Source organism: Lotus japonicus, chromosome 1 (assembly GCF_012489685.1).
Source record: "Lotus japonicus ecotype B-129 chromosome 1, LjGifu_v1.2".
NCBI classification, from domain to species: Eukaryota; Viridiplantae; Streptophyta; class Magnoliopsida; order Fabales; family Fabaceae; genus Lotus; species Lotus japonicus.
Genome location: NC_080041.1, coordinates 36408683 through 36436430, shown reverse-complemented (window position 1 = coordinate 36436430; position 27748 = coordinate 36408683). Strand labels below are relative to the sequence as shown.

Genomic DNA, 27748 nt, shown 5'->3' with positions numbered 1-27748 from the left:
GCCTCAAGTCATGCTCGCCTTTCTGAAGCAGATTGTCACGCTTTGTTTGACCTGTTACCTGTCTTTCACATGTCTCAACTGCCAAATAATGATTAGTTTTTCCAAAAAATATAATCAACATGTTTAATCGCCTCTTTATGGCGAATCATAACATTTTGAATGCCCTTGGCATTGCCCTTTCTATTCTCCATCATAACTGAACCAGAAAACTTGTATATTGCAAATTGCAAGAGTTGCTTAAACAAACAAATACAAATAATCATATTCTTCAACCTGTCACCTTGAACTAAGCAACAATTCTTTTAAAAACTTAACCACATTTCAGTCATTCGAGAAAATGCAAAAATGTGAAAGATAAGTATAGAAGATAACTACTATGCTTTTATTTTGCATTGGTTACCTTTTCTTATAGGTCGCCTCATTTTTAGATAAGTACCTCTATTCTTTGGAGATTGGGCGTGCCTTTTGCCCGCCTTTTTCCTCAACAGTTATTTCATTTGAGTATTATCTGCAACAAGAAATTCAAACCCTTTGCCAACTAATTTTAAGTGCTAAATTTACTGAGACTTGGCTAGCCATGGAAAGGCTTATTGGGGGCTTGAACTTATGTTCAAGGCTTAGGCTCTTATTAGTTGGCCATTGTCTTATGAAGACTGGGGGCTTGGTTCCTAGTGGCCACTAGGATTGCCAAGACTTTGTATGCTCAGTGTGCCACTTTCTTATTCCGAAAGACTTACACGATAGCTTGTACCTTTGACATTCTGTCATAGTGCACTACAATTTGACAACAAACAGAATCGACCCCCTCCCATAAAGACGTTTCCGAAAAGTAAACGCCCCCCAGCGACCCGAGATAACTGCAATTTTATTTTTAAAAACTTATATTTCATTGATATATCATGTTACAACTTGTTGTAACAGGAGGAGATGCCTCAACTGCATCTGCCTTTCCTTTTTTTTTTTTATCTAACTTGCTTGCTTAATAGCATATTACAACTTGTTGTAACAAGAAAAGATGCCTCAAATGCATCTTCCTTTCCTCTTCCTCAACCTACTTACTTATCAACATGTCATTTAGCTCGCCCATATCATATTGCTCATCAACAACATGCTATAGGCGAGCTTAGCAGCTTCACTTGATCCTGTATGCTTTGATCTCATTTAATATTTGGTATGAGGGAAAGTCAGAATAGGTCATCAAAGTGATAGCACACAATTAAATGAACTTCTCAAAATAAGCTAAATCATTGCGATCACATCTGAGAGTAAATTGAAGGTATAATCATAAGGCTTTATCTAAGCAAGATATAGTGTTGCTCTTACCTTTCTAAAAAAGATTAACATTGCCATTGGGTCTACACATCACAAATTGAACTGAGTTTGTGATCAAAGTTGATAATCATCAAATAGACTTACAGAAATAAATACCCTTGAATTTGAAAATCTTAATCTTGGCTAAACAAACTATTTAAGGAAGCCTTGGGGCATTCTACTCTCTTTCTCCCTCCTTTGAAAACCAAAAAGAAATCATTGTCCTCTTAAGGACTTTCAAAAGTAAAAGCACTTAAGAATGTCATATCAACACAATGTCTCTTTGCCAAATAAGCTTATCACATATCATTAATCCTTAAAAATATAAAATGATTTAAGATTCATTGAATAGTCATATCAATAAGAGCAACAAACCAAAACACATTTCTTCACTCATCTTTTCCTTTTAAAATGACATAATGTTTTTTCCTCAAACAAAACTACCACAAAGTTATAGGAGATTTCCTATCTTTGTGAAAAAAAAACTTTTATGTTGTGACCTATCTTTGTCACGAATCTCCCTTCAAGCCATGCTAGAAAGGGTAACTCTTCTGTTTTCAAATATGTAGCTATTTTCAACTAGCACATGCAAAATTTGCACACCTCAAGCTTATGCCACTTCATCCGACAAAGGATAACTTGCTAACATAAGTTCTATATAAGTATATTGAAAGAGCATATATAGTACTATTGAATAATAACCATTAACTTCATTTTACCAAATTCTCAAGTATCAGGCTATTCTCAAGGATCATAAATTGAAATTAGTAAACCAGATTTGTGGCCGCATCTATCATTACTGGCTAAGCACATATTCATGGTAATGAACTCACATCAAGCAATTCATGTGTATTTCCTGAACATTGTATAGATCACACTTTCATTAAGAAGACAAATTCACTGAACAATTCATTTTGAAGGTCAAATAAAATAAGTGACATGAAAAATGCCAAGTGATATCATCCACATAAAGTTTATGCTCTATGTTTTACCATTCCAAAACAAGGTAATGAAGGTATTCGAATTAAGGCCAATCCAAACCACTTATGAAAAAGCACATAGGGTAATGAACCTAAAGATCAAGTTAACTTGACATGTAGCCTCAATTTAAATTTTTATGTGTTCTGCTTTTTGATATTGTATTTCTTTAGACTTTTCATTTGTAGTTGCACTTAAGCACCACTGGTATTCATTTGCCTTTACTATCATGATCTCCTTCTTTAATGCATTAATCCCTGAAAATTTACCTTAAGAAAAATAAGGAGAACCAAATACTTAAAGAAACCCTATTCTTCCAGAACAATACTCATTCAAGCACATATATACCATATCATGGTATGTGAAGGCCAAGCCTGATAACATGAGTAAAACTGAGAAATAAACGGTGTAGAGAATTAAATTAGTAAAGTAGGCAGTGTAACATCAATAGTAAGTTTCAGATATCGACTATAAAAAAATTCTTTCTTGAAAGAAGAGTCCAAGAACCTCGTAAGGACATTTTCATAGTTCTGAACAATCATGTGGTCAAAATTGAAGTATATAACCAGCATGCTAGAAAGAGGAAAAAGGTAAAGTTGGATAATTGTCCTAAAATCTGATCACATATCAATTCATGCATTTATGTGAAAGATCATCAAGATTGACTCTTTTAAAATTCAACATAAATATGGATAGAACTAGAAAATCACTATGATATTGATTCATATCAAAGATAAGATGAAAATTAAGAGCATCAGTCATTCAGCTATTAGAGTCTAAAATCAATAGTCATTTCTTCCATGCAGATAGTTATTTATGGCTAGTAAATCCAACCAAAAAGGCAGCTGCTTGTAGCAAACTTTCATAATCAAATCAAGTTGTAGGCCACTGCCCTTTTACTTGAAATCCAAAAGCAAGCATATGAGAGTAATGGAGACCGCAAAAGCTAATTGGGAATAATTTTAAATGAGTTCAACAAATCTAAGATCATGAGGGCAGGTTGATATGATCTTACTATTTTTCAAAGAACGTACACAAGGAAAGTACTACTTACGATAAGTTCAAATTTTGTATTAAAGAACACTTAGTGTTGTAGCTAGTTCGAATCTTAGCAGGCAATGCAACATTTCCATTTTTTATCAATAGATCACTTCTTTTCTCTCCTAAGAGGAAAACTGATATCAGCATATCAAAGCATTTTTTTCTCTTGCACATTTATCTTTTATTCCCCTACCTTGAAGAGGAAAATAAACAAACATGACATATCCAAAGAATAACATAAGTTCTCCCTAAAAATTATAAGGTAGTGTTCCCACAAGTCAACTAGCATGGTAAAATAATATGTACCAAAAGCTAGATGATTTCACTTTTATGTCATTTATACATGAACCAACCTAATGTTTTGACACTTAAGCAACATAATTGTATAGAAATAAGCAATCACATCCATTTGAACTTCCCACTTTAACAACAAGTAAATCAGATTTATGGTTATCAACTATGCTTTTTATTAGTGTTATCATTCAAGAAGAAATAACACAGAATAGGGAACATGTAAATTTAACCACTCACAAGAAAATGCTTAAAACTTACGTGTCCTGAGTGAGGCATTTTATTAATCACTTGGAAAGCGAACCTTGACCTCTAGCACTTTTTGTGGGACACAAGTCTAAGCTTCTCCTCATCAATCATGAATATATGAAGAAAATGAGATAGAATTAGTCAAGAATTTTAATGACAATATGGAGTAAACTAAGTATGTGCTGATTAGAGTAAAGACATTTTAGAGCTTCAGGACAAAGTTACTAACTAGGGATATCATGTGCTTGTATCTTATCTTTCAGTAGATTCGAGTTGAAGACTCAGGCAATGCCTCATTGACATCCTTGGAAATACCCCACTTCACTCTCATAGCAAAAATAGAAAATAAAAGGTTCTTTTAACCTATTTTATCCAAAACATCATGCACATCATTCAAAAAATTAAGTAAGCGAGTGACAAAATCATTTAGCCAAGTTATCAAATGGTTGGTGCCAATGAAAACTACTAAATGGTTTCCAACAAAGGTTGTATAGCAAACAAGGGAGAAATAATGCACATGCAAGCTTATAAGTCATACTCCCCTGTAACTTTAAATTAAAACCCTCAATTCCATTTCAAAATTTAGAACTAAGGTTTACTATACCTTTTAGGGTTACAATTGCAAGGGATTGTTACTAATTATTTAGATGAAAAGAAGAATTTAAAAACTTGGTTTAAGAAGTCATGCATTCGTATATGTCTTACAACTGATTGCTGGACTTCAAATCAGAATATGTCATATATGTGTTTAACATCACAATTTGTTGATGAAGAATGGAGGCTACAAAAAAGAATTATGAACTTTTCTCTAATTGAAAACCATGAGGGAGAAACCATTGGAAGAGAGATTGAGAGATGCTTAAGGCAATTGGGAATTGAAAATGTGTTTACCATCACTGTTGATAATGCAAGTGCAAATGATGCAGCCATCACATACCTTCAAAAGGAGTTAGATGCTAGAGGAGGACTAGTGTGTGGTGGGAAACATTTATAAATGAGGTGTTGTGCCCATATTCTGAATTTGGTTGTAAGTGATGGCTTTAATGTAAATGAATATTCAATTGAAAACATTAGGAATGTTGTACGATATGTTAGGTCTTCTTCCCAAAGCTAAGAAGTTTGAAGAATGCATTCAGGCTGAATTGATCAACTTCAAAATTCTTGTGTGTTTGGATGTTCCAACTCATTGGAATTCCAGTTACATGATGCTAGAACGTGCTGAAAAATTCGAAAAAGCATTTAATAGACTTTATGATAAAGAAACTAATTTTTGAAAATGGTTTCGGGAAGATGAGAAAGGTAAAAAGAAGGTTTGTCCACCTATAGAAACTGATTGGCAGAATGCTAGGATATTTATTCAGTTTTTGAAGATTTTCTATGATGTGACACTTTCTTTTTCAAGTTCTTTGCAAGTGACTTCACATAAATGATTTCATGAGATTTTATCAATTCAATATGAGTTAAAATCTTAGAGTAGGGATCATTTTGAAATCTTGGGATCAATAACATCTTCAATGGGAGAAAAACTTGATAAATATTGGGGAAATATTGAAAAATTTAATCCATTATTTTTAGTTGCTGTTGTCTTGGATCCACATTATAAACTTGAGTATGTCACTTATTGCATAGAGGATATGTATGATGTGGATTTGGCAGCAAGTATGTCTACATTTGTCATGGTCACCTTGGATGACTTGTACAAGTTTTACTCAAAATGAATTGCTGATCATAATGATAATGGAGATGTAGATTCTTCCAATAGTGTTGTTGTTGATGAAAGACTTAAAAGGGCAGAGGGTCTGCAAGGTGTAACTCAAAATAGGGTTCAAGTTTGGAAAATCAAAAAAAGGCTAAAGCAAATTCAGACAAATCTGATCTTGAGAGATATTTGGATGAAGAGATAGTGGATTCTGATGACAATTCTAATTTCAACATCTTGAATTGGTGGAAGAGCAAGTCTTCAAAATATATGATACTTTCTGTCATAGCTCGTGATGTATTGGCTATTCCGGCTTCTACTGTGACATTTGAGTCTTGCTTTAGCATTAGTGGGCGTGTGCTGGATGTCTTTCAAAGTTCTTTGTCTCCCAAAATGTCCGAGGCTCTTATTTGTGCTCAAAATTAGTTAAATCCTACTGGTTGTAAGTTTGATGAAGAGGTTAATCAATTTGATAGCACTGAGAAGATTATTGATGGTAAGTTGATTTCTTTACTTTTTTCGGTTGATTTCTTTAAATTTGATTTTGATATCTAACTGATTTATATATTTTGCAAATGTTTCTTCTAAGATTCATGAATTGCAAGGAGGGAATGACACGCAAGAGGCTATGCATGTTGACTGGACTGGACAACAAGTATGAAGTGGAGATTAACATTAGTTATTTTATATAGGCTGTATTTGTTGGGTGAATAGGAAAGTCTTATATAGCTGCATGAATTTTATATACAAATGCAGATTATTAAGTAGTTTAGATAGAGCTGAGATGCATATAAGTGCTAAAATTAGTGTTGCCATTTTTTTTATATAACTAATGAAGGCACTTTTTGTAATTATGGAAACTAGACATATTGATGCAGATATTTATACTAACTATTATTAAAGCTTTCCTCCCTATTTACTTGAAGTTGTATGCTAGGTGAAGCTTGTTTTCCAAGAATGACTGCTACTAGATTTTTGTAACAGGTAAAGGATTGGAAGCAATAATGGATCAACATTTGCTAGGCTGTTAATTCTGTGTCAGAGAGCTACAACTGATCTACTTCTTTAATCTATATGTGGTTATATCTTTTTGCCTCATTCTTGTCAATGTGCTGCAGAGAATTTGAACTTTATATTTCTTTTTCTATTGTATAATTATATCTGTACATGTTGGTGTTTATTTGTTATTTTTTTGAGTTCTTTGTAATGGTTAAATAAGATAAGTTTGTCTAAATAATTATTTTGGCACTTGGGAATGAAGGCAGCAACATGCTTGATTCATTTTAAGTATTTCATTTTCAAGTTAAAAGTTATTTGAATATTTTTTTTCCGTTAAGCTTCTTATAAGTGTCCTTCGGGCCAACCCGACCCCGTCCTACATTGGCCCGGTCCTTGTTAGACCTGATCGTTGTCGGGTGGTTTCAGCTTCAAGGACGAGTTAGAGTCTGCAAATTGACACATCATTATTTAGGGTCGGGTGAAGGTCAATCTAAACCCGTCCTTTGTACATCCCTAGTTAAAAGTAACCTCAAAATCACTTTTCCAAATACTATTTCGAATTTTAAATTATTTTAATTAAAAACAATTTTTATCATACTCTCTCTCTCTCTCCCTCCCTCCCCCCCTCTCTCTCTCTAAAATAAGGAAAAACCTATTTTTAATAAATAAAACCCAAAATATTCAAATAATAGTTTTTCTCTCCATAATCACGAAAATACACTAATTATAATTATTTTCTCTTATCAAAATATGAGACCCAATAATATTATGCTTATGTATTATTATTTCAAAATCAAAATAAAACACTCAAGTTAACCACAAGTCAAAATCAACCAAACAAGTCAACAAAATACAAAAGTCAGTTTTTTTTTTTGAAATTGAAAAATATTATTGATAATAAAGAAACCATGAGAACAACCCTCTCATGAAATGGGTTGAAAAATGCCAACCAATGAGCCTAATCATCCATACTTTGTTGCTTTAGACCTCAAGAATAAGCCTCATTAAAACCTTTCCTAGGTAAAACCTAGTGGGAAAAACCCTAGAAAAGGAAAAAGAGTACTCAAACACAAGAACCAACCCAAGTATAACCAAAAAAATCACACCAATCTACACATGTCAAAAACAAATATCATGCTAAAGACTCCACCACTATACAAACAAATTCCACAGTATGAGCTGATCCAAAAGCAACACATACATATTGAAGAATCTTAGATGTCCAATTCTCTCCAAATTACCATGAATCTAGCGCAACACCTCACTCAGATTTTTAATAGCATGATCCAAAAACAGCCGAGAAAAACACACAAGACCTCCCATTTTTCACGAACCTCCAATACATCATCATCACATTCATGAAAAAGCCTCCCACATATATGACAAGACAAGCTCCCCAGCCAGGACGTGCAAAGAAACTACTGCTGCACCATGACCATCCCAGCAAACAGAACATCCATTGCAACAACCAAACAACCACCCCAAGAGATCAGACACTAAACCAGAACAACCTAAAATTCAGCTTCGACTCCTTAAGCAAAATCACCTCCGGGCACACCCGATCAATTGCCACCCGATCAATAACTTCTTCCCATCGTGGAGATAATTTAATTTCTTGCAACAATGTCACTTCTTGCCTAACCTGGCCAACCACCAACCTAACAACTCTTCTTTTTACTAGTCGCCCCAATCCTCTCACACTCCACTAGACCCATACCCCCGGCACCAGTTATTGACCAAAACCAGCACGAATCACCCTCGCGATACCTTGTATAGCCACCTCTTCAGGACAATCAAACAACATTCACCTAATTATTATATTAATAAATAATAATTAGCTACTAAAATATCAGGTCTTACAGACTCTGATACCATTTGTAACATTCCAATATGATGACTGACTCCACAATAACAATTAACACAAGTCTTTTAAATGTGCGTTGTCTACGCTTACTTACTCCCTGAGAAAACTTGCCACGAGATCGCCTATCTCATATTTCTCCAAGGAAGATATGCTTAAACATTGAAGTTTCTTTGAAATGAGCTCCGGAAAATAAGATGTACATTATTGTTATGAGTAGTACTATCTCTCATTCTGGTGCGATATCAATTCAGTCATGTGCCTCTTTGCTTAGAAGCCTTGCATGAAGCTGCTCATTGTTAGTGCCTTGCACTGATGGTCGCTCCGTGCTCTCGTTATTCTCGAGTGTCACATGCTCATCGGCTTTTGCTTGGTTCATCACCAAAGTACAATGTATTAAGAGTGGTTGGTTGTGATACCATTTATCGATTTGTGTGTCATCCTTTTGCATGAGCTATGTCGATCTTCTCCGTGTTATTTCAGTTTAATAAGATGTTATCAGTTAATAATGGTTTGACAAAAAACAAAGTAGGAAGAATAAAAAAATTCGGTCAATAATGGGTTGACTAAAAATAAAGTTCAAATAATATAAAATATTATAAATTAAGTTATTAAATACTTTATATTTTAGTGCATTAATTTCGATGTTCCCTTTTTATATATTTTTTTTTTACTTTTTATCAAATGAATAGTATAAAATGAAACAATACTAGCCATTAGTTTCACATAGAAAAATATCGTTTAAAAGTGAAATTCTCATAAAATGTCTTTTCGAGATCGTCAACATTTTCTCTTTGGAATGTTATTCTTTGTTTTATTTCTATCTTCAGGTAAGAAGAATGAAGTAATTTTCATCTTGTATGTTCTATTTTGAATATATAATCAACAAAAAAAAATTGAAGAATGAAATTTGTGTTCTTGCTTAGTCAATCCATAGTTCCTATATATGTTAGATTCGCAACATTCTTTTATAGTTTTCAATACTATTTTTTGTTTGAATACTATTTTTAATTTTGAATTGTATCTTGGGCTGTTAATATAAAAATTCAAAATACTCTAGTTAATTTTAAATTTCACGTAGAGAAAAAAAGGAATCATGTGCATAAACTTGTGAAATTTGTTTTTGTTGTAGGTCCAATATCAACTTCAGGACAAAGGCACACCTGCATAGGCCCTTGCATCCGTGAAGTCACTACTGCAAAGTGCAACGGACATTGTACAGCTCGTGGATATCTTGGGGGTGCTTGTGAAAAATCTAGTGCAATGCCTCCGTTTACTGTGCTATGTTGTTGTGTTAAACAATGATTTATATTGTACCTCAAAGTAGTCGATGAAGTTGGCTAGTAAAAAAATATTTGAATAAAATTATGGTTATGATTGGAGTGCATAAGAGTTTATAAGACCTTCTAATTTATTATTAGTTATTTATTATTATTATTATTATTATTATTATTATTATTATTTCAAAAATAATAATATTTATTTGATAATTGTGTATGAGACTCAACATACTCAATAACTTGTTGACGGTAAATTTTATGAGAATTATCTTGTTATTAATGTTTACTATTCTAATATCACTAGTTGTGCACTGTAGAGTGGTCAGGGTCGCGATTATACTTTGTTCTTTATATTTTACGAATCTTGAGTACGAAATGTAAACCTAACGCATTTTGAGAGGGCGAACATTGTGCACTTTCAAAGTGCAAACGAAAATATTAAGAATCTTTTGAAATTTATGAATTTAAAAGTGGCATAATTAGATGTGAAGCAGTTAAAATAACAATTTCCCATTTTTAATAGTGTGAGGGTCCACAGAAGAGGTAAGAAGTGCTCCGATCCAATCCAAGTCCAATACAATCAAATGCAGCAAAAGGAAACACACAAAGATCAAATCTGTGGCTGGAACTGGATACTTCCTCACGGGAATTGAGTTTGGTGCCCCACCCCTTAGGCTTTGCACCCCACTTTATTAAATACGGAATTTAAAGTTCCGTATCAATACGGAAAATAGAATTCCGTATCTGTTTTAGTATATAATGAGTGGTTGAAAATGTGACACGCATGCTTAAATACAGTGCGGAATTTTAAGTTCCGTATTCAATAGGGAGAATACAGAATTTTAAATTCCGTATTTGATAAAGTGGGGTGCCAAGCCCCATAGGTGGGGTGCCAAACCAACTCCCCTCATTCACTCTCTCTCTTCCTTTAATGTCATGTCAACCAATCTCATCCATTTTGCTGCTAATTATTAAACCCAACCTCACTCTCTAGTCACTTCTTTCCCTTCACTACTTCTTCTACTGAGTTCTGAAGCACAACCAAAACGGTGACGTTTTCGAATGATCCCAAATGGACCCTCCTCTCATCAACGACTCCACATTCTCCTCCGCTTTCGCTCTCGCCGAGATTTGGCCCCGACCAGGCGGAGGAGATGAAAATTCCACCGTCACCCAACTCACCGCCGCCCGAAATCACGGCAACGGCAAGAAGAACAACAACAACCACTCCACCACCTCCGAGGACGATTGCTCCAAGGTACTCACTCACTTCTCTCCACCACTCAAAATCTCTTGGTCTCTTCAATTTCACACTCCAATTTGCACTTTCCTCCACAATGTTTGGAAAATTTGCATACCTAACTAATCTTCACTTTTAATTGCATTTTTTTTTTGTAACTGTTATAATTTAAGAATAAAATTATAGTTAGTCTCTTTATTGTTTTGTGAAATTGTGAAGTGGATAAAATTTTGATGGGGTGGGTGAAATTTTGAACAGAATGATTCTGGCTTGCATACCTAATTAATCTTCACATTCAATTGCATTTTTTTTTTGTGACTGTTATAATTTAAGATTAGAATTAAAGTTAGTCTCTTTATTGGTTAGTGAATTTGTTAAGTGGATAAAATTTTGATGGGGTGGGTGAAATTTTGAACAGAATGATTCAGGCAATAAAAGGATAAGATTAGGAGGAGGAGGATCTACTGTTGAGAATGGTGGAGGTTTGAAAGCTGCAGAAGCTAGTTCAGTGGCTGGAAGCAACAACTCTGATGAACAAAGCACTAAACCTTCAGAATCAGAGCCACCTAAGCAAGACTATATTCATGTTAGAGCAAGAAGGGGGCAAGCTACTGATAGCCACAGCATAGCAGAGAGAGTAATTCACTTCTCCCTATGTCTTTCTATTTCCTATCTCTTGTTAGTTGTAAGCTTTGCTTGAGTTGGATGCTTTCTTGATCCAGAAACCAATGAATGAAAGTGTTGGATTTTTTAGACATTTCTATTTCAGTTAACTATTTAATTTGGGGGATTTTGAATCTAACAACACCTGTTTTGGCAGGCTAGAAGGGAAAAGATCAGTGAGAGGATGAAAATTCTTCAGGATTTGGTCCCCGGGTGTAACAAGGTGAACTTACTATTCTGTTTTTTCAGTGAAACAATGGCTTTAGTGTTTTCCTTTGTCAATTCCTTTTTTTCCTTTCTGTTCAGATGATTGGTAAAGCACTTGTTCTGGATGAGATAATTAATTACATCCAGTCGCTACAGCATCAGGTTGAGGTGAATATCTTCATCTTTCTCTTTCTATCGTGTATTCCTACTCGATGATGTTTTTCTTTTTAAACCAATGAATCTAATGTAGTGGAAAATAAATTGAGTTTTGCAGTTCCTATCGATGAAGCTTGAAGCAGTTAATTCAAGAGCCAACATGAACCCAACAAATGAAGGGTTTCCTTCAAAAGATGTAAGTCTATCAACTTTTAAGTTAATAATATTTATTTCTAATATTAAATCCATTTCCATTTATGTTACTTAAAATTTAACTTTCATGTGAAATTGTATATGCTGGTTACGGACAATTTTTAACTACTACAGAAGAAAGTTACACTTACCTGAATCCTACGTCTCAAAAATTGTTAACTAAAATGATTCATGAATTGTTTTATTGTAAACAATTCTTCTTGACTTCTTTTAGCTGAAAGAACTAATAGAATAAAGTGAGTTGTAATGTAAGTATATGGGTCCATTTGTGACATCGTTCTCACTGGTCAGTTGACAAAGCTCAATAGAAGTCAATGTGGTATGAAGCAAGTAGGGAGGAAGTGGAGATTCAGTGTGGAACATGGAAAGGAATAGATCAGAAGGAGAAACAGAACAGTGATGTTCAATTCATTCTCAAATTAAAGTCTTAGCATTCAGAAGTTGGTCCACAACAATCCTGAAATAATGTCCACCAGCTCCATTACCAAGCAATCTAATGGCCTAGTAGTAGGTATCATCTCTTCCTTACAATAACTGAAGGCTTATCAGTCGTAGGGGACGATTGAAATAACACTCAATATCCCTGGTTGTCTCTGATGTGATCATGTGACATCCATTCAGATGGAATAACATTCTCAATCATCTGATATTCGGATCAAGACCACTTCAAAATTCCCAAATTAGCTCAGTTACAAATTGAACATATTTGGAGGGGATGTATCATGTAACCACAATTTCCATGAGATATAGAGTTCAATCCAACTTTTCATTGTGATCATATGAATCATAGGAATAATAACAATGGCAGTGTGAGTTGGCGTGACATCTTTGATTGGGAAGTCAGAGGGTTGTCGTGCGTTTCGGGTCTCGCCTGATGAGGAGTTGATGTTCACTGCTTGAGGGAGGGTCTATGATCTGGGTTCTAGATTTCCAGATGAAGTTCTTTTTCCAGGGATTACACCTCCTGGTGTGTGGCTTGACGTCGAAGAGGCTAAGGACGGAGGAATGTTAGGGGATGTTATTTTACCTTTATTCAATAAATTTTGGGATTTCTGGAAATAGTTCATTGGCATTTAATGTAAAAGCTTTTTGGTCTTCTGGGGAGATGGTTGTTGCGGTTACAAAACTCAATCAGGCTTTTGAGCTGTGCTCCATTATTGCTGGTTTGTTTGAGCTCTTTGGTGTTTTTGAGGGCGCTCAGCTGTGTTTTTTCAGCTCCTTGGATCTTCCTTCGCGTATCCTATGGAGATCCTTCTCCATTCCCCTTTTATCCCTGTATCATCTGTTTTGGAGCTCCCTGTATAGGTGAAGCTACTGGTCCTTTGTCCCCTTCTTGGTGGAATGCTGGTCTTTGATTTCAAGCAGCTAGCATGGAGCGGTGGTTGGATCAGTTTCAGCGTACCCGATGTACATGGATGAGGCTTTTAGGGTGGGGTCTATCCCCTCTGAGGACCTTAGGTCGTCCCAAGAAGAAGGGTCATGTCATGCACAAAGAAGGTTCTTTGAGGCCTCGTGGGCTATCAAAGAAGCAAAAGAGGAGGTGGCCTTCCCGGTCTGAGGTGGTCTCCTCTGCTGGTGCTGAGCTTCTGTTTGTGCCGGAGGAGGGGGAACAGTCTGTTTGACGTTTCTACTCCTTTAGAGGTGTCAGCTCCTACGCCCTCAGGTGCGTGTTCTTCTGGCGGGTATTTTACCAGAGCTAAGAAGTCGCGGTTACTCGGAAAAGTCTTGGGTCTTGAATACGACGGGAGTGACTTAGAAGCTATTCGTGGGTTGGAGGAAGAACTTAGAGAGATGTTCTCTCCTTAGCCATGGTGGTTTTGATCATGGTGTTTGTTACCTAGCTTTTTGGAGTTCTTTTTTGTGCAGCTTTTGTAGGTCGGTTTTTTGGGTCTTGTCGTTGGGCTTTTGGTGGGCTTTTTTTTGCTCTTTGGAGGTTTTGTGTCCCTCTTTTTGGTTGGCTTTTCCTCCCTTTCTTTTCTCTTGAGAAGGGTGTTCTCAAATTTTTTCTGATGATCTATGATTTCAAAAAAAAGGGACCTAGAAATGTTTGGCCTTATAATGGTAGGACTCGTAGCTTGATTTCAAATTCATGTTCCCATAATAGTTTGTAATTTATTGAAGCTTTATCCCCACACCATTCACTTTGACCATCACTTTAATGTTGATAGGTCATTAGATAGATACAAACACTTAAGAAATCCAAAATTGCAAGAAGCCATCAAATCAATGTTCATAACATTGAACAGCCTCACACAAGCTTGAAGAAGTAAAAGTAATCTTGCACTTTAGTTACAGAGGACCAAAAACCTGGGAGATGGTACCCTAGACCAGTGACGGATCCAGGAATTTTGTGTCGTGCGGGCAAATACACATACAAATTTCAAGCTGTAAAATTACAGTATATTACTCCCTCCGTCTCATATTATGAGTCTAAGTCACTCACTAATATCTAGAAGCTCTGAGAAATAAAATAAAAATATCAAAATAATAGAACCTAATTGTGCAGTTTCACGATTTACAAGCATTAAATGAAAATCACAGTCTCACACTCACTTGTATAGGTTTTTCTCCAACTTGGACAGTAGACATTCATCTTATAAAATGGAAAAAGAAAGCAAAAGTTGATCTATCAGTGACATTTAAAATAAAATTATCCAACTATGGGGGCAACTATTAAGTGTGTGGGGGCAATATAATATTTTATATTATAATATATATAGATAGTATGAAGTAAAATGCAAAATAAGGTGGGGGCAAATGACCCCATTCCCTCCAACCTGGGTCCGTCCCTGCCCTAGACTGCTTGAAGGTGTGCTTACTTCCTTATTTTCACCAAGCTGTTGTGATCGGTGAGGTGTGCCCTTGAGATTGCCTAGGAAGAAACTTAGTTTACATGAAAGATAGCCCGATGGTGATTTTATCATATAACCGATTTCATCCTCCTTAAGCCCTGTCTTTATTAGATTTGCAAATCATCCGGTTTTTTTCGAGTCTATGGACATGTTTGAGTCTTAAAAATTGGCTCGATCAAGAATTAGCTGAGGGACAAGCGAAACCCGTACCAATTCCCCACATAAAGCCCCCTAAATGAATTGTAGTTACACTAGGAGCATCAGTCTCGTTATATCATGGTTTTAATCAATTGATATATTGTTTCAGGTTGTTACCCAGCCATTTGACATTGCTGGAGTGATATATGAATCACACGCAGCAAGGGGGTATGCTCAGGGATCACATCCTGGATGGCTGCATATGCAGATTGGTGGGGGTTTTGAAGGAGCAACATAATACTTGGCTTGGAAGTCTCATTGGAAATGAGTGATCGATCATTCAGTGGGATTGATTACATTATTTTCTTTATTAACAACCTAGTCAATTATTGCAGATTGTAGGTTTGTATGTCCTTTGTTATAGTATAATATCATTTATTTATAGGAAGTGCATCTGATCGCATGCGCTTCATTATATTAGCAAGTAGCAACTAGAAAAGAAAATCTGGTTTTCATTTTTAAACTCTTGTGCAATAGGATTCATCTCCCCTGATTTGTTTTGTATAACAATGTGTAGCAGGTGTGTATTTGTGTTTAAGACTTGAGACATTTTCAAATTTTATTAACAGAAACAGATGGAGAGAACTAGTATTTTGAAGGACACTTGCATCTTATGCAGTGCTTGTTGATAGTAACCACAAACCCATTTTTACAGTGACTGTTCACATTTTTATTAATTACATATATGCTTTCCTATACAGGAATTTTATGCAGAGCCATGCTTCTGATACTTGACTCAATGTGGCATCATGAGTTTGAGTAATTAAAAATTTGGGAGCACAATGAATTTTAGTGTTAGATTAGTCAAAGCATGATAAAAGATAATGATGATGGCGGACATAGTCAAAACCTGATAATGATGGTGATGACTGATGATGATAGTAATAATTTCTATAATAATGAATTTTTCAGTAACTCAAATTTGGTGGAGGTTATTGTTATTTGTTAATACCTGGCTATGACAACACCTGATTTTGTTGTTACCCTTTGATGTTTCATTATGGTCACTACTCTTCACTAATACTAATACTAAATGAATAGTTTTCAGCCAATGTTTCCAAACGTGGATAAGAGAGCAGTTAACACTTAACAAGGGAGCACTTCAGTGCCGGGACAGATCTACTCACAAAATAGTAAATATGTAACTCACATATTAAAGTGATTTTTTTAAAAAATTAAATCACTCATATTTAAAAGAGTGTGCGCATCAATAACTATACTGATATATATATATATATATATGAAAATAATGTTTTCTTCTAGAAGCCTATGTCACATGGCACCCCTAAATTCTTCCAATTTCCCTTCAAGAAAAAAAAAATCCTTCCTTTTTTTTTCCAACATAAAACCACATGACTCACATAATTATTGTTATCTAATTTAATTTTCAGTTTTCTTTGATAAACATAAAATAGAGACAATTACAAAACACATGCCTAACATTCAAAAAATTAAATAATACGGATTGAAAATAATTTTTTTATTTTTTTATTAAACAATACGGATTCAAAAAAAAAATTTAGGAATGAAACACATGCCTAACATACAAAACCCAGATCCTTCTGGCAAAACAATTAATGTTGTGTACGAGAAAGTATTTTCAAATATAACTCTATAAGGTATGGGTTATAGAGTAATATAGATTCATTTTCATTCGGCATTATAAACAATTTATGTGTTAATCTGTTAATTCTAACATGTAAAATATTTTTGGGTGTTTAAGTGGATTGTATATTATATTTTTTCATGCATCATTTGAGTTTAATAGGTTCAGGAAAGGAAGAACAATCGTAAGTATATAACGTACATGATTCTTTGTATTATAGTCATATAGTTTTTTTTTATAGGCAAATGTTAGTGGTTAGTTGTTAGTAAGTTAGAAAATCCCTTCAAATTTCCCTTCCAGGATTCGAACCCTGGACCTTCCCCTCCCCAACCCTTATGTCCCCTAACTCTTACCACTTGAGCTAACTCTCGGGGGCATTATAGGCATATAGTATTCTATGAAAATAGTACTCCCTCCGGTCCTATTTATAAGCAGCAAAAAAAAAATCACATAGTTTAAGAAATGTAGTTAAACTAGATAAAATGCATTAAATATGTCTTGAATCAAAATAAACTTCCAAAATTACCCTTTGTTATTAGTGTTGGAAAGTGGGAAAGAGAGAGAATAATTAATGAGACACATTTTACAAGCTAGAATTAATAAGGGCATCATTGGAAAAAAATAATTAATATAGCTCAAACTTTCATTTGGTTCTTATAAAAAGGACCAAGATTTTTCTTCTCTTTCATGCTTATAAATAGGACCGGAGGGAGTATTAATTGTTCTTTTTACTAAATAAATATTACAAAATTCACTTAATTATATTGGATGTGAATTTATGCAGGTCAAGAAAGCATGCACGAAGCAACAAGGGATTTGTATCAGAAGATTATGAATCGGTGTCTTATGTGCAGTTCATGTTTTACACCGCAATTCCGCTCCTTGCTGTTCTTTATGAATGAAGACCATTTGTTAATCTTTTTTAGTATTACACAATAATCTAACCATTTGTTTCATCAGCCTCTCAATTTCCACTTCAAGACTTAAGACATTACGCTCGAGTACATTTATGTATGCATGTTACAGTATCTATCATTCAGATTGAGTGCTTTTATTGAAGAAAAACAAATTGAAAATAAGGACTTATTGAACTAAAAATAAAGAAATAGAAAGATCACCTGTTTTACTGCTCTTGAACTTGCACCAGAAACTCAATTCTTGATCATCCTTTTCTGCCTCCTATCAACAGTCTTTTCCACCATGTCCACAAGAGCCATCATTTTCCTTCCATGTTTCTGTATATTAGACACATCATAGGTGGAGGAAGTGCAACTTGGTTAAAAGCATCAAAAAAAATTGAGCGAAGAACAACCATTCAACAAGCTGCTTAAGGCTGTTCATATTTTATAAGCACAAAATGAATGAAATAAAGAAAACGCATGGAAGTAAGAAGCATGAAGAAATTAAGAAGACAAATTGAAGTGTTGGAGAAAAAGAGATGGACATGGCGTAATCATTCTCTCTTTTTTCCAAGTCTTTTGGGTCTCACCAAATATAAACCAAGCAATACATTTTTTTTGGGTAAGCAAAATTGTATTGAAACAAAACCAATTCCAAGCTAGAGAATCCATGGAAAAAAGAAATGGTGCAGGTTTGGGGCTGATGAATTTTACGATTGAGAGAAACATAGGATAAAAAATGTCGATTCTGGAAAATGCTGATGGAAGATAAAAGGATGAGCTTTTTGGGGCCATTTTGTAATGTGGGAGAGAAATCATAATGAAAAAACAAAAATGTTCAGATAAAATAAAATACATTTTTTTTGAAAGGAAAAAAGAACACTAAAACAGGGACGGAGGTTGTTGAACAACCATAGACTAGATATTTTTTTGGTTACAAGAGGAAAATTCCATAGACTAGATATAATTGAATTGAATTGTCTTTTTTTTTAAGAAATTTGGTGGTCAATGAGTCAATCTATCTAAGATTTAAGAATTTAATTTCAAAAAAACATTTGACAGTCTTGATATTATATCTTCTACCTTTCGAAATAAAATTATCTCTCTCTTATTTATTTAACAAAAAAATGTTATTCCTCTTATATTTTATTTCACAACTTTATAGTTTAAAATTCAAATGAATTAAAAAGAGATTTTGACTTTAAACGTTGAGTGAATTTAAGTATTTTAAAAAAATTCTTAATTTCTTTCATAATTAATTAACTAAAAATTAGGTTAATTAATACAAAATATTCACTATTAAGAATATATATTTAAAACATTTGTTAAAAATATATTTACTAAAAAGATAAAAAAACATTGTAAGTATGGTTAAATGGTTAAGTATGTATGCCAAAATTTAAGTAAATAAATACTTTCAGTTTGGTTTGGATCGGTTCGATTTTGAACATGGGAAGAAAATATCGATTTTTGCGGTTTTCAGTTTTTTTGGTTTTGATTTTTTGGACCGGTTTGAGCGATTTTAATTGGTTTGGTTCCGTTATGAACATCCCTATTTCATGATCCTATTATTTACTCATTCTTCTATTGTCGATTCACAATTATATATTGTTCACCCCTTTTTTAAATCATGAATGGGAAAAACGGAAATCCTCCAATTTATTTGCTTGGATTGATAAAATGGATTTTTCCTCCATCGTCTCTGGTAGCCGGTTGTTACCAAAGGTATGATCAAAGAGTCAAAGACAACTTTCCAAAAAAAAAAAGAGCCAAAGACAAAAAAGGGGAACGGGTTCAAACTTAAAAGTAAAAGTCACGTGAGACTTTATTCAAAAATAAGAGAAGTCTTTGGATCTAAATAATTTTGGTAAATTATCTATTATTTTGGTTTATTTAATCTGGTGATTTATTCCTATGATTTGATTTTCGTTTTATTAGAAGTGGGGTTTCATTTTTTTGTTACATATTGATTTCTCTTTGAAATTAAATTTTTGAATCAAAATATATATTATTATTATTATTTATATTGTTATTATAAATAGAAATATTGATATGAAAAATGATCAATCGAATATTAATAATTAAATATGTATTAAAAAATTAAAAATACTGATTTAATGTATATACAAAATTTTTAGTGAATCTAAGTCTTATAAGTTAAAAAAATTTAATTTTTTTATATTTAAATAAGTAAAAATTTATGGTAGATTAATACACAATTATCAATATTAAGAACATATAGTTGAAACAATTATTAAGATATATTTACTAAAAAGATACAAAATATAATATTACACGAAATTTAAATTATAAATAACAAAAGTCACCCGTGCAGGGCACGGGTAATTCCGCTAGTGTAAATAAAAAAAGGGAATTGTTATTCAGACCCCTCTGATAGCTATTCAGACCCCTCAAATTTGGTGAATTGTCCAAAATGTCCCTGTTTAAAAAAAAACTTCCCACTTTCCCCACTAACTCCACCCCCCCCCCTTCCCACTTCTCCCACTTCTTCAAACTTTTGAAACCCTCCCTCCCCCAAACACATTTCACTCATTCTAAATCTTCCTCCCTCTCTCACGCATCCTCCTCCACTGCCTCCGCCTGCCACCGCAATCGGATCCGCCAGCGACACCGCAACCGAGTGGAGTCGCCGCCACCCCCATTGCCACCTTTTGCTGCCAACCACCCAACATTCTTCCCGAAATCCAGGTTCGTTACGCGACCCGACCCATTATGTTATGGTTTTGATCACACTTTGTAGATGCGTCTGTGTCGCAGCTTGAAGGTGCGTGTTTAGAATGCACGCACCTTAAGGGTGCGCTTGATACGCACCTTGAAGGTGCGACACAGACGCAGCCTGAGAGTGCGTCATAGACCCTTATCTGTCAAAGCTGTTATGCCTTTATGTTTTTGTTCTGTTTTGAGTCTTATGTTTCCAATGTTGGTTCAGATATGGCAAGAACAAATAATTTGAATTTGACATGTTATGTTATGTTGTGATGTGATTAATTTAATCTCCAATTGTTGTGTTTTGTATCATTAAGATGCTCTGTTTTTTATCATCTTTCTGTTTTGTGTGACGGTGTTATGGGCCTGTTTCTGTTTTGTCTGAAACGTTTCTGTTGCAGAGTTCACTTGTCCACGCACTCTCAGGGTGCGTGAACAACGCACCACGTAGGTGTTCTAGTCACGCACTCTCAAAGTGCGACATAAGAATCGCACACTCAGGGTGCATCAGAGTCGTACGCTCAAGATGTGTCATAGACGCTCCATGAGAGTGTGATATGTTACAATATGTATGTTCTAACACTAACTTTAAGGCCAGAGTCCCTGTACATTACAGAAGTTCTGAATTAATCGCACTCTCAGGGGGCGTCTTAGACGCTTCTCCAGGGTGCGTCTTAGACGCTCCTTGGAGCAGCGTTTAGGACGCACCCTGAGAGTGCGATTTTCAACTCGAAACCAGAAACAAATCTGAAACAGAAACATATCCTTTATTCATAATTGTTTGATGATACATTACAAAATTTTCCAACATACAAGTACAATGACCCCTAGACCCCTAAGTCCTAACCCTAGTACTTGACATGTACAAGTACAATGACCCCTATATGGGATACAACCAAGAGGAGGCAGTCTTCTTCTTCTTCAGGTCTCTTTCTTGGCTTCTGAGGTCCTCTTCATTGTCTTCTGCTCCTCGGCATTCCGGATGGATCCAGTGCAGCCACCGAGCCTGGGTGAGCCTTGATGTTTCCATCACAAAAAGGAGACGCCGGAGGGCATTTTCTACTGGAGCGTGGACCTATTCTATTTAGCAACTTTGAGTACTTTGAACAAGCAAGGATGAGCAAGGATGGTCACCCCTACATTAGCAACTTTGGCACTCTGAATTTGAAATTTCACTTTCAAAGTACTCAAAGTTGCTAATGTTGGGGATAACATCCACATAACCCCAACCACTCAAAACCCCCAAAACCAAAAGAATAACATTAAACACAAGACATAAGAAAAGCATAGAAGAGGAGGAAGAAGAAATATTTTGTGTGAAAAATGAAGGATTGGGAAGCCCTTTTTATAGAGTTGCGGTGCCTAGGTTGTAACGACGCACTTAATGACTCATTTAGTGAGTTTTACCGGTTGTTGACTCATGGTCAATGGCCGGTGCGTTTTTAACGCACTCTCAAAGTGCATCACCAACGCACTCTCAGTATGCGTTCGTGTCGCACTCGGAAAATGCGGTTCAAACTGCGACCATCACGCAATTTAAAGGTGCGTTCGAAAGGGGTAATTTCGGGTTTCAGAAAATTCCTTCGGTCTGAATAGCTGTGGGGGGTAACAATTCGCTAAAAAAAAAATCGGTTGTAATAATTCATCTCTACTCATAGTCAGTAGAGAGATTTTTTTTTCTTCTTTCGATACATTGGAAAGCTGAGGCCGGCTTTTATTAATAATACAATATTTTTTTTACCAAAAACTTATAAAATAAAAATTTACCATCGAGGTGTTGTTTTGTCCATGTAAGACGGTGACATGACATGGTGTGCAAAATTCGCCTCACATGAGGTGAGGCACATTTAGAGCAATTATTACTGTTTTATACGTACTTTTTTTTGTTACAAAAAAGACATTATATATAATTACAATAAATATAATATTATAATATACATTGTAATTACTAATAAGACTTGAACAATTACGAATTTTCACGAAGTGCACTGTCACCTGAATTCTTTCATTGAAAAAAAAAAACCTAATTCTTTATTTAAACTCTAATGCATAATTTCCCTAGCAAAATCACCTCAAGGGCAAAGGCAAACAGAAAAGACAACAATTTCATACTAAAAGTGATCATACACCAAGTAAAAGAATCGTCGTACCCGCATGTGCCACGAAATTAAGTTTAAATTCAAAGTTCAAAGTTCAAACATCAAAAACATAAATAACTTTAGTTGTTTTTTATAGACAAATGTTAGTTGTTAGTAATGTTAGTAAATTAGTCATGAGTAGGGCTGAGCATCGGGCGGGTTCGGGCGGGCTCGGGTGTATCATATTGGGTTTTGACGGGTTTGAATCAAGCATATATCAACCCATTTCCGACCGTTGGAAGCCTCGGGTATCTCGGGTGCGGGTTGAGTTGATGAGCGGGTTGTGCGGGTCGGTTAGAACGGGTATTGTAGAGCTTGGTGGAGAGGTTGTGTTCCATGACTAAGACAAGTTAGCGGCGGCCGTTGCAGTGTCTCCACCATTAGAGATGGTACAGCTCTCATCTTGCATGGTTTTTTGTTCAATGATGATTAACAATGGTGTTCCCTAGATGAGGCAAGGGAGAAAATAGAGTTGTGGAGAGCAGAATGGGTGCGGCCAGGAAGGGGAAGGGGAGAGGGAAAAGAATGGCGGTGGACCGAAGTGGTAGTGGCAGTGGCACTGTGGCCGCAGGAGGAGAGCAAGAGAAGGACAATCAAAAATTGGTATTAAGAAGATGAAGTGATTAATTGATGACTGGTGAGGGTATTTGATTTATTTCTCATACCTTTTAATTTTTTTTTTATGTCACGTGAGCCTAGTATGACAGAAAGTAGAACCTATGTTGTGAGTAGTGAGCCTAGTATGACAGAAAGAAGAAGCTATGTTGTGTGAATAGCTTGCTGAAGAAAAAAAAGCTATGTGTACTATGCACATAAAGCATTGAAAAATAGTATTGTATACAGTCACGTGAAAGACTCTCAAGTGTATCACTTCACACTGATCAATCACAGCCTAGTCCTAGTGTGACAGTTGTAAGGCCGGCTCATCACGTGAAAACAAATAAATTAACACCTCGGGTCGGTTCGAGTTCCGTTGGTTTTAATATTGCCCACCCGAAACCGACCGTTAACAACCGTTTCTACCTGTTTTTTCACTCCGAAACAAACCGAAATTCGACCCGACCCACCCGCAATGATAAAATTGATTCGGTTTTATCGGGTATGGGTCGGATTGGATATTTTTGCTCACCCCTAGTCATGAGGGTTCGAACCCTAGATCCTTAACCCTTCATCCCACCCAACCCTTACGTCTCTAGCTCTTACCACTTGAGCTATCATTCGGGGACATATAAAACTTTGATGAATAACCAAATAGTATTCAAACTTCTACGCTCAAGATGGATGTGATCATTCAACACAGTCCACTATTACTTGATTGATGAATGGTGAAGGAACCAATTCTTTAGTTCCACAAAGAACCATAATTTTATTGAAGGTGCACTATTGAAAGTGTATAGGATCAACTTTTTATGTCCAGAGCCAGAAAGTTTAGTTTTTATTATGGACTAGTAAAATGCGGTGCAAAGTTGCACCACCCCCTCTTTACCTGCTACTGCAGGTTAATTGGTATTTTTTGAATTTTTGAAAATTCAAATATTTAATATATAATACAATAATTAGTTAAATTGTAAGTGAAAGATTAATATTTCATTTAAGGTTAATGCATCTGGGAAATGAGTAAGGTAAAATGAGAAGTTAAACCATCAATTAAACCATTCATTTTACTCCAACTACCCACTCCATATTCTATTCAATTGAATAAGATAAAAAGTCACCCTCAATCTATTGCCGAAATCAAAAGCCATTTCCCCATTTGTTCTAGAGAATTCATCTAGGGTTCCTCCAGAGCAAAAAGCACCCTCAAACCCACACCCATCATCACCCATCGTCGCAAACCGTCAAACCCACCATTGTTATCGTCGCCTCTCGTCGATCTATAGTTGTTGTTATCCAAACCCACACCCACCATCGTTCTCGTCACGTCTCGTCGATGTAGGGTTGCTGTTATCCATACCCACACCCACCATCGTTCCAAACCCACCATCGTTCTCGTCGACTGTCGTCGATCTAGGGTTCTATGCCTCTTCTTGTTGTCGTCGCCTCTAATATCCACATCGCATGTCCAGATCTACATCGCGAGCAGATCTTATGAAGAGTGAAGGAGGGATGGGTTTTAGAGAATTCCAAACTCATAATTTAGCCTATCTTATGAAACAAGCCTGAAGATTGATGGCTGATCCGAAAGCACTTTGGGCTCGAACCTTAAAGGCTATTTATTTTCCTAATTGCGATTTTCTTGGCGCTGAGAAGGGGAGAAAGCCCTCTTGGATGTGGAATAGTATCCTAGAAGGTAAAGCACAATTGAAGACTAAAGGAAGATGAGCTATTGGGGATGGTGAAAAAACTAGAATTTCGGGAGACCCTTGGCTTTGGATAGGGGAAATTTTGTGGAACAATGGACAGAATCAGGATCTTAGAGTCCAATCCTTAATTAATCAGATCGGGGGAGGATGGAATACTGAAAGAGTGAGGGGTTTATTCCACCCTATTGTGGCCCTAGAGATCCTACAGACCCCTGTTGGCTTGACGGGGGGGGGGGGGGGGTTGGATATACTATCAGGAGTGGCTACCATGCCTTGAGATCTGAAGCACTGGCTCTTTCCCCTATGGCTTCCTCCTCTAACCCTCCCCCTAAGGAGTTGTGGGACTTCATCTGGTCTGTCAGCATCCCCAAAGGGTTAAAATGTTTATGTGGAAGGTTTGCTCGAATGCTCTTGCATTGAAAGGTAATTTGTATGCCCGTAGAATCTCCCCCTCTGCCTCATGTCCTATTTGCAATGCAACCCCTGAAACAGTTGAGCATGTCTTTCTTCTATGCCGTTGGACCAGAGTTATTTGGTTCGGATCTCCTCTTCAATGGTCTATCTCAACAATGGGCCTCACTAGTCTCCCTTTCTGGCTGATTGCTAAGGTTCAACATCTTACTCTCTCTGACCCTGATCCCAGTTATAATCTTCTCTTCTTTGTCTTACATTATGGGGGATTTGGAAGGGGAGAAATAGGGTGGTCTTCAACTCTGAAGTACCAGATCCTAGAACAGTTATTTTCTAGATCCAGCAGATGGCACTAGATATTCATCTATGTAGACCTGTCCAGACAACTAGAGTGTTGAGAGATACTACCTCTTTACCTGGACCTAAAGATGGCTTCCACCACCTCAAGGAATGCTGAAAATTAATACAGATGCAGGTTGGCTTCCTGGTTCGCCTTGGTGCTCCACTGGGATTGTAATTAGGGACTCTATGGGCTGCCTTGTGGCTGGTAGTGCCTCCAGAGCCCTCGCTCATTCCTCTCTTGTGGCTGGACCTTTGGCCTTGAGAGAAGGTATTGTTCTGGCTCAAAACTTAGACTGTGATTAGGTTCAGGTAGAATCTGACTGCCTCCCCCTTGATGCATGTAGAAACCATAAGACACAAGGTGAGATTCTGGCTATTGTTCAAGATATAAGGAAGATTAGTCTTACCTTCTCTAGTTGTAGCTTCCACTCGACTCCCCGCGAGGCAAATTAACCAACTCATGTGGCTGCAGACTTGCGATCTCAAAATAGCCTCCCCTGGAATTGGACCAGCCTCCCTCCTCGACTATTGGCTTAAGCCTGGAAGAAGATGCAAGATGGATTACCCCAAGGGAGTCGTGACTCTCCCTGATCTCCCCTAGTGTTATTTCCTTGATTGGTTTTGTCCTCTCAAGCAGTTGTTCCATGGAGATAGTTCTTCCCATGCATTATTAGAGAGGTGTTTCACGTGTATCTAGCTAGACTCTAGTTGGTGACCAGCTTCTCTAGATCTGTGTTTACTTTTTGTATTTAATGCTCCACTAACTATCTGCATGTATCGTTGTTAGTGTGATGTTTCTGTTTGCTCAGTAGGTGCAGCTTTGGTCTCACCTCTGCTGGTTGTTCTCTCCGGTTGTCGTCTTGGGCCGGTTCTTAGGCTTAGTCCCTTTTTTTATCGAAAAGCCTACCTTTGACCAAAAAAATAAAACTAGATCTGTCCCCAGATCCGTCAAGCACTCCCAGAGTCACCTGGGATTCAGTTCTTCAACACAATCCTTCATTGTTAAGCCCAAATCCCTAATTTTAACACAAAGAGTAATAGTTAGTGTTCGTTCAATCCAATAATCATTCAACGAAAACATGTTTATAGACATTCATTCACATAATTTACAAGGTAAGCAAAAAAAATTAAAACATTGCATGAGTTCATCCAGCGTCATCTTTAACACAAACACAACAAAACCTTCAAAGCTTCAACACAAAAATGAATTCATGCATGAGATTTTAACCTAATCCCAAATCAGATTGAATGAACCAAAAACCCCTCCATCTTCTTCTTCCTTCTCACCACCACTCCCAACCTACAAGAAACCACCTTAAATCCTCATCTTCTTCCCTTCTTAACCCGACAACTCCAAGAAAATTCCCAAACCAATTTACCTAGAAAAGGACGAGGAACAAGAACAGCTTCAAAGAACATCAATGGAAATCACCAAATTAAACCATCAAATAACCTTTGAGAACTTCCCCAAAACCTAATCTCAACCCTTATCAGTCTCTTCCACTTTCATATACTTTCTTCCGGGCCAGAAAGCTTCAACCAATGAAAACCTTCAACTTTCAGTAGCCACCACTACACACCCGCATTACCCAACCTCTCTCTTCCTGCGACCATAAGAAATTTCGTGCTCCACCATAGCTTTCGCGTCAAGCCACTGCCCCTCCGCAGTCAACCCAACCATGAAAACTGACCTCAAAGCACCACCACAAAACCCCAAGTCATTCTCCGCCATCGCAAACCGTGACCTTCTCCTTCACCGCGCTAAACAGTTGTTCCTCCGCCCAACCCCATTTTCTCTTTCTCTCAATCGGTCAAAATCTCGCTAATTAAAAGAAGATTAAGGGGTTGGGTGCAAGGATGTTTATGGTTCTCAGCCAAATCATGAGAGAAACGAAAGGTCGATGAGGGAGACAAGTTGAAATCGAGTGGGAGTGATGCAAGAGAGATGCCATGGTGGTTTTGGAGAAGGTCCTGGTTCAGATCTATGATGGAGAAGGTAGCAATTTTGGAGAAGGTTCTGGTTCAGATACGATGTCTTCCTCTCCATGTTTCATGGTGTTTTTTTTATTTTTTTTAATATTTTT

The 27748-nt window shown here is 36.3% G+C and overlaps 1 protein-coding gene and 1 non-coding gene across 2 annotated transcripts; one reads left to right on the top strand and one right to left on the bottom strand.

Moving 5' to 3' along the window:
- Positions 1-8835: 8835 nt before the first annotated feature.
- On the bottom strand, positions 8836-8939 carry LOC130734729 (U6 spliceosomal RNA). The gene has a single exon (XR_009018075.1). It is a non-coding gene; the product is annotated as a U6 spliceosomal RNA (small nuclear RNA).
- Positions 8940-10671: 1732 nt separating this feature from the next.
- On the top strand, positions 10672-15839 carry LOC130734576 (transcription factor bHLH79). Its single transcript, XM_057587056.1, has 6 exons — positions 10672-10967; positions 11368-11586; positions 11770-11835; positions 11919-11987; positions 12094-12171; positions 15348-15839. Exons 1-6 carry the CDS (start codon positions 10782-10784, stop codon positions 15474-15476), a joined length of 747 nt encoding a protein of 248 aa, XP_057443039.1. The 5' UTR covers positions 10672-10781; the 3' UTR covers positions 15477-15839.
- Positions 15840-27748: the final 11909 nt, after the last annotated feature.

Coding starts and splice junctions, on each gene's coding strand:
- LOC130734576 (XM_057587056.1), top strand. CDS start 10,782: ATGGACCCTCCTCTCATCAACGACTCCACATTCTCCTCCGCTTTCGCT. Junction 11,587..11,769: donor GCCACAGCATAGCAGAGAGA/GTAATTCACTTC, acceptor CTGTTTTGGCAG/GCTAGAAGGGAAAAGATCAG. Junction 12,172..15,347: donor AAGGGTTTCCTTCAAAAGAT/GTAAGTCTATCA, acceptor ATATTGTTTCAG/GTTGTTACCCAGCCATTTGA.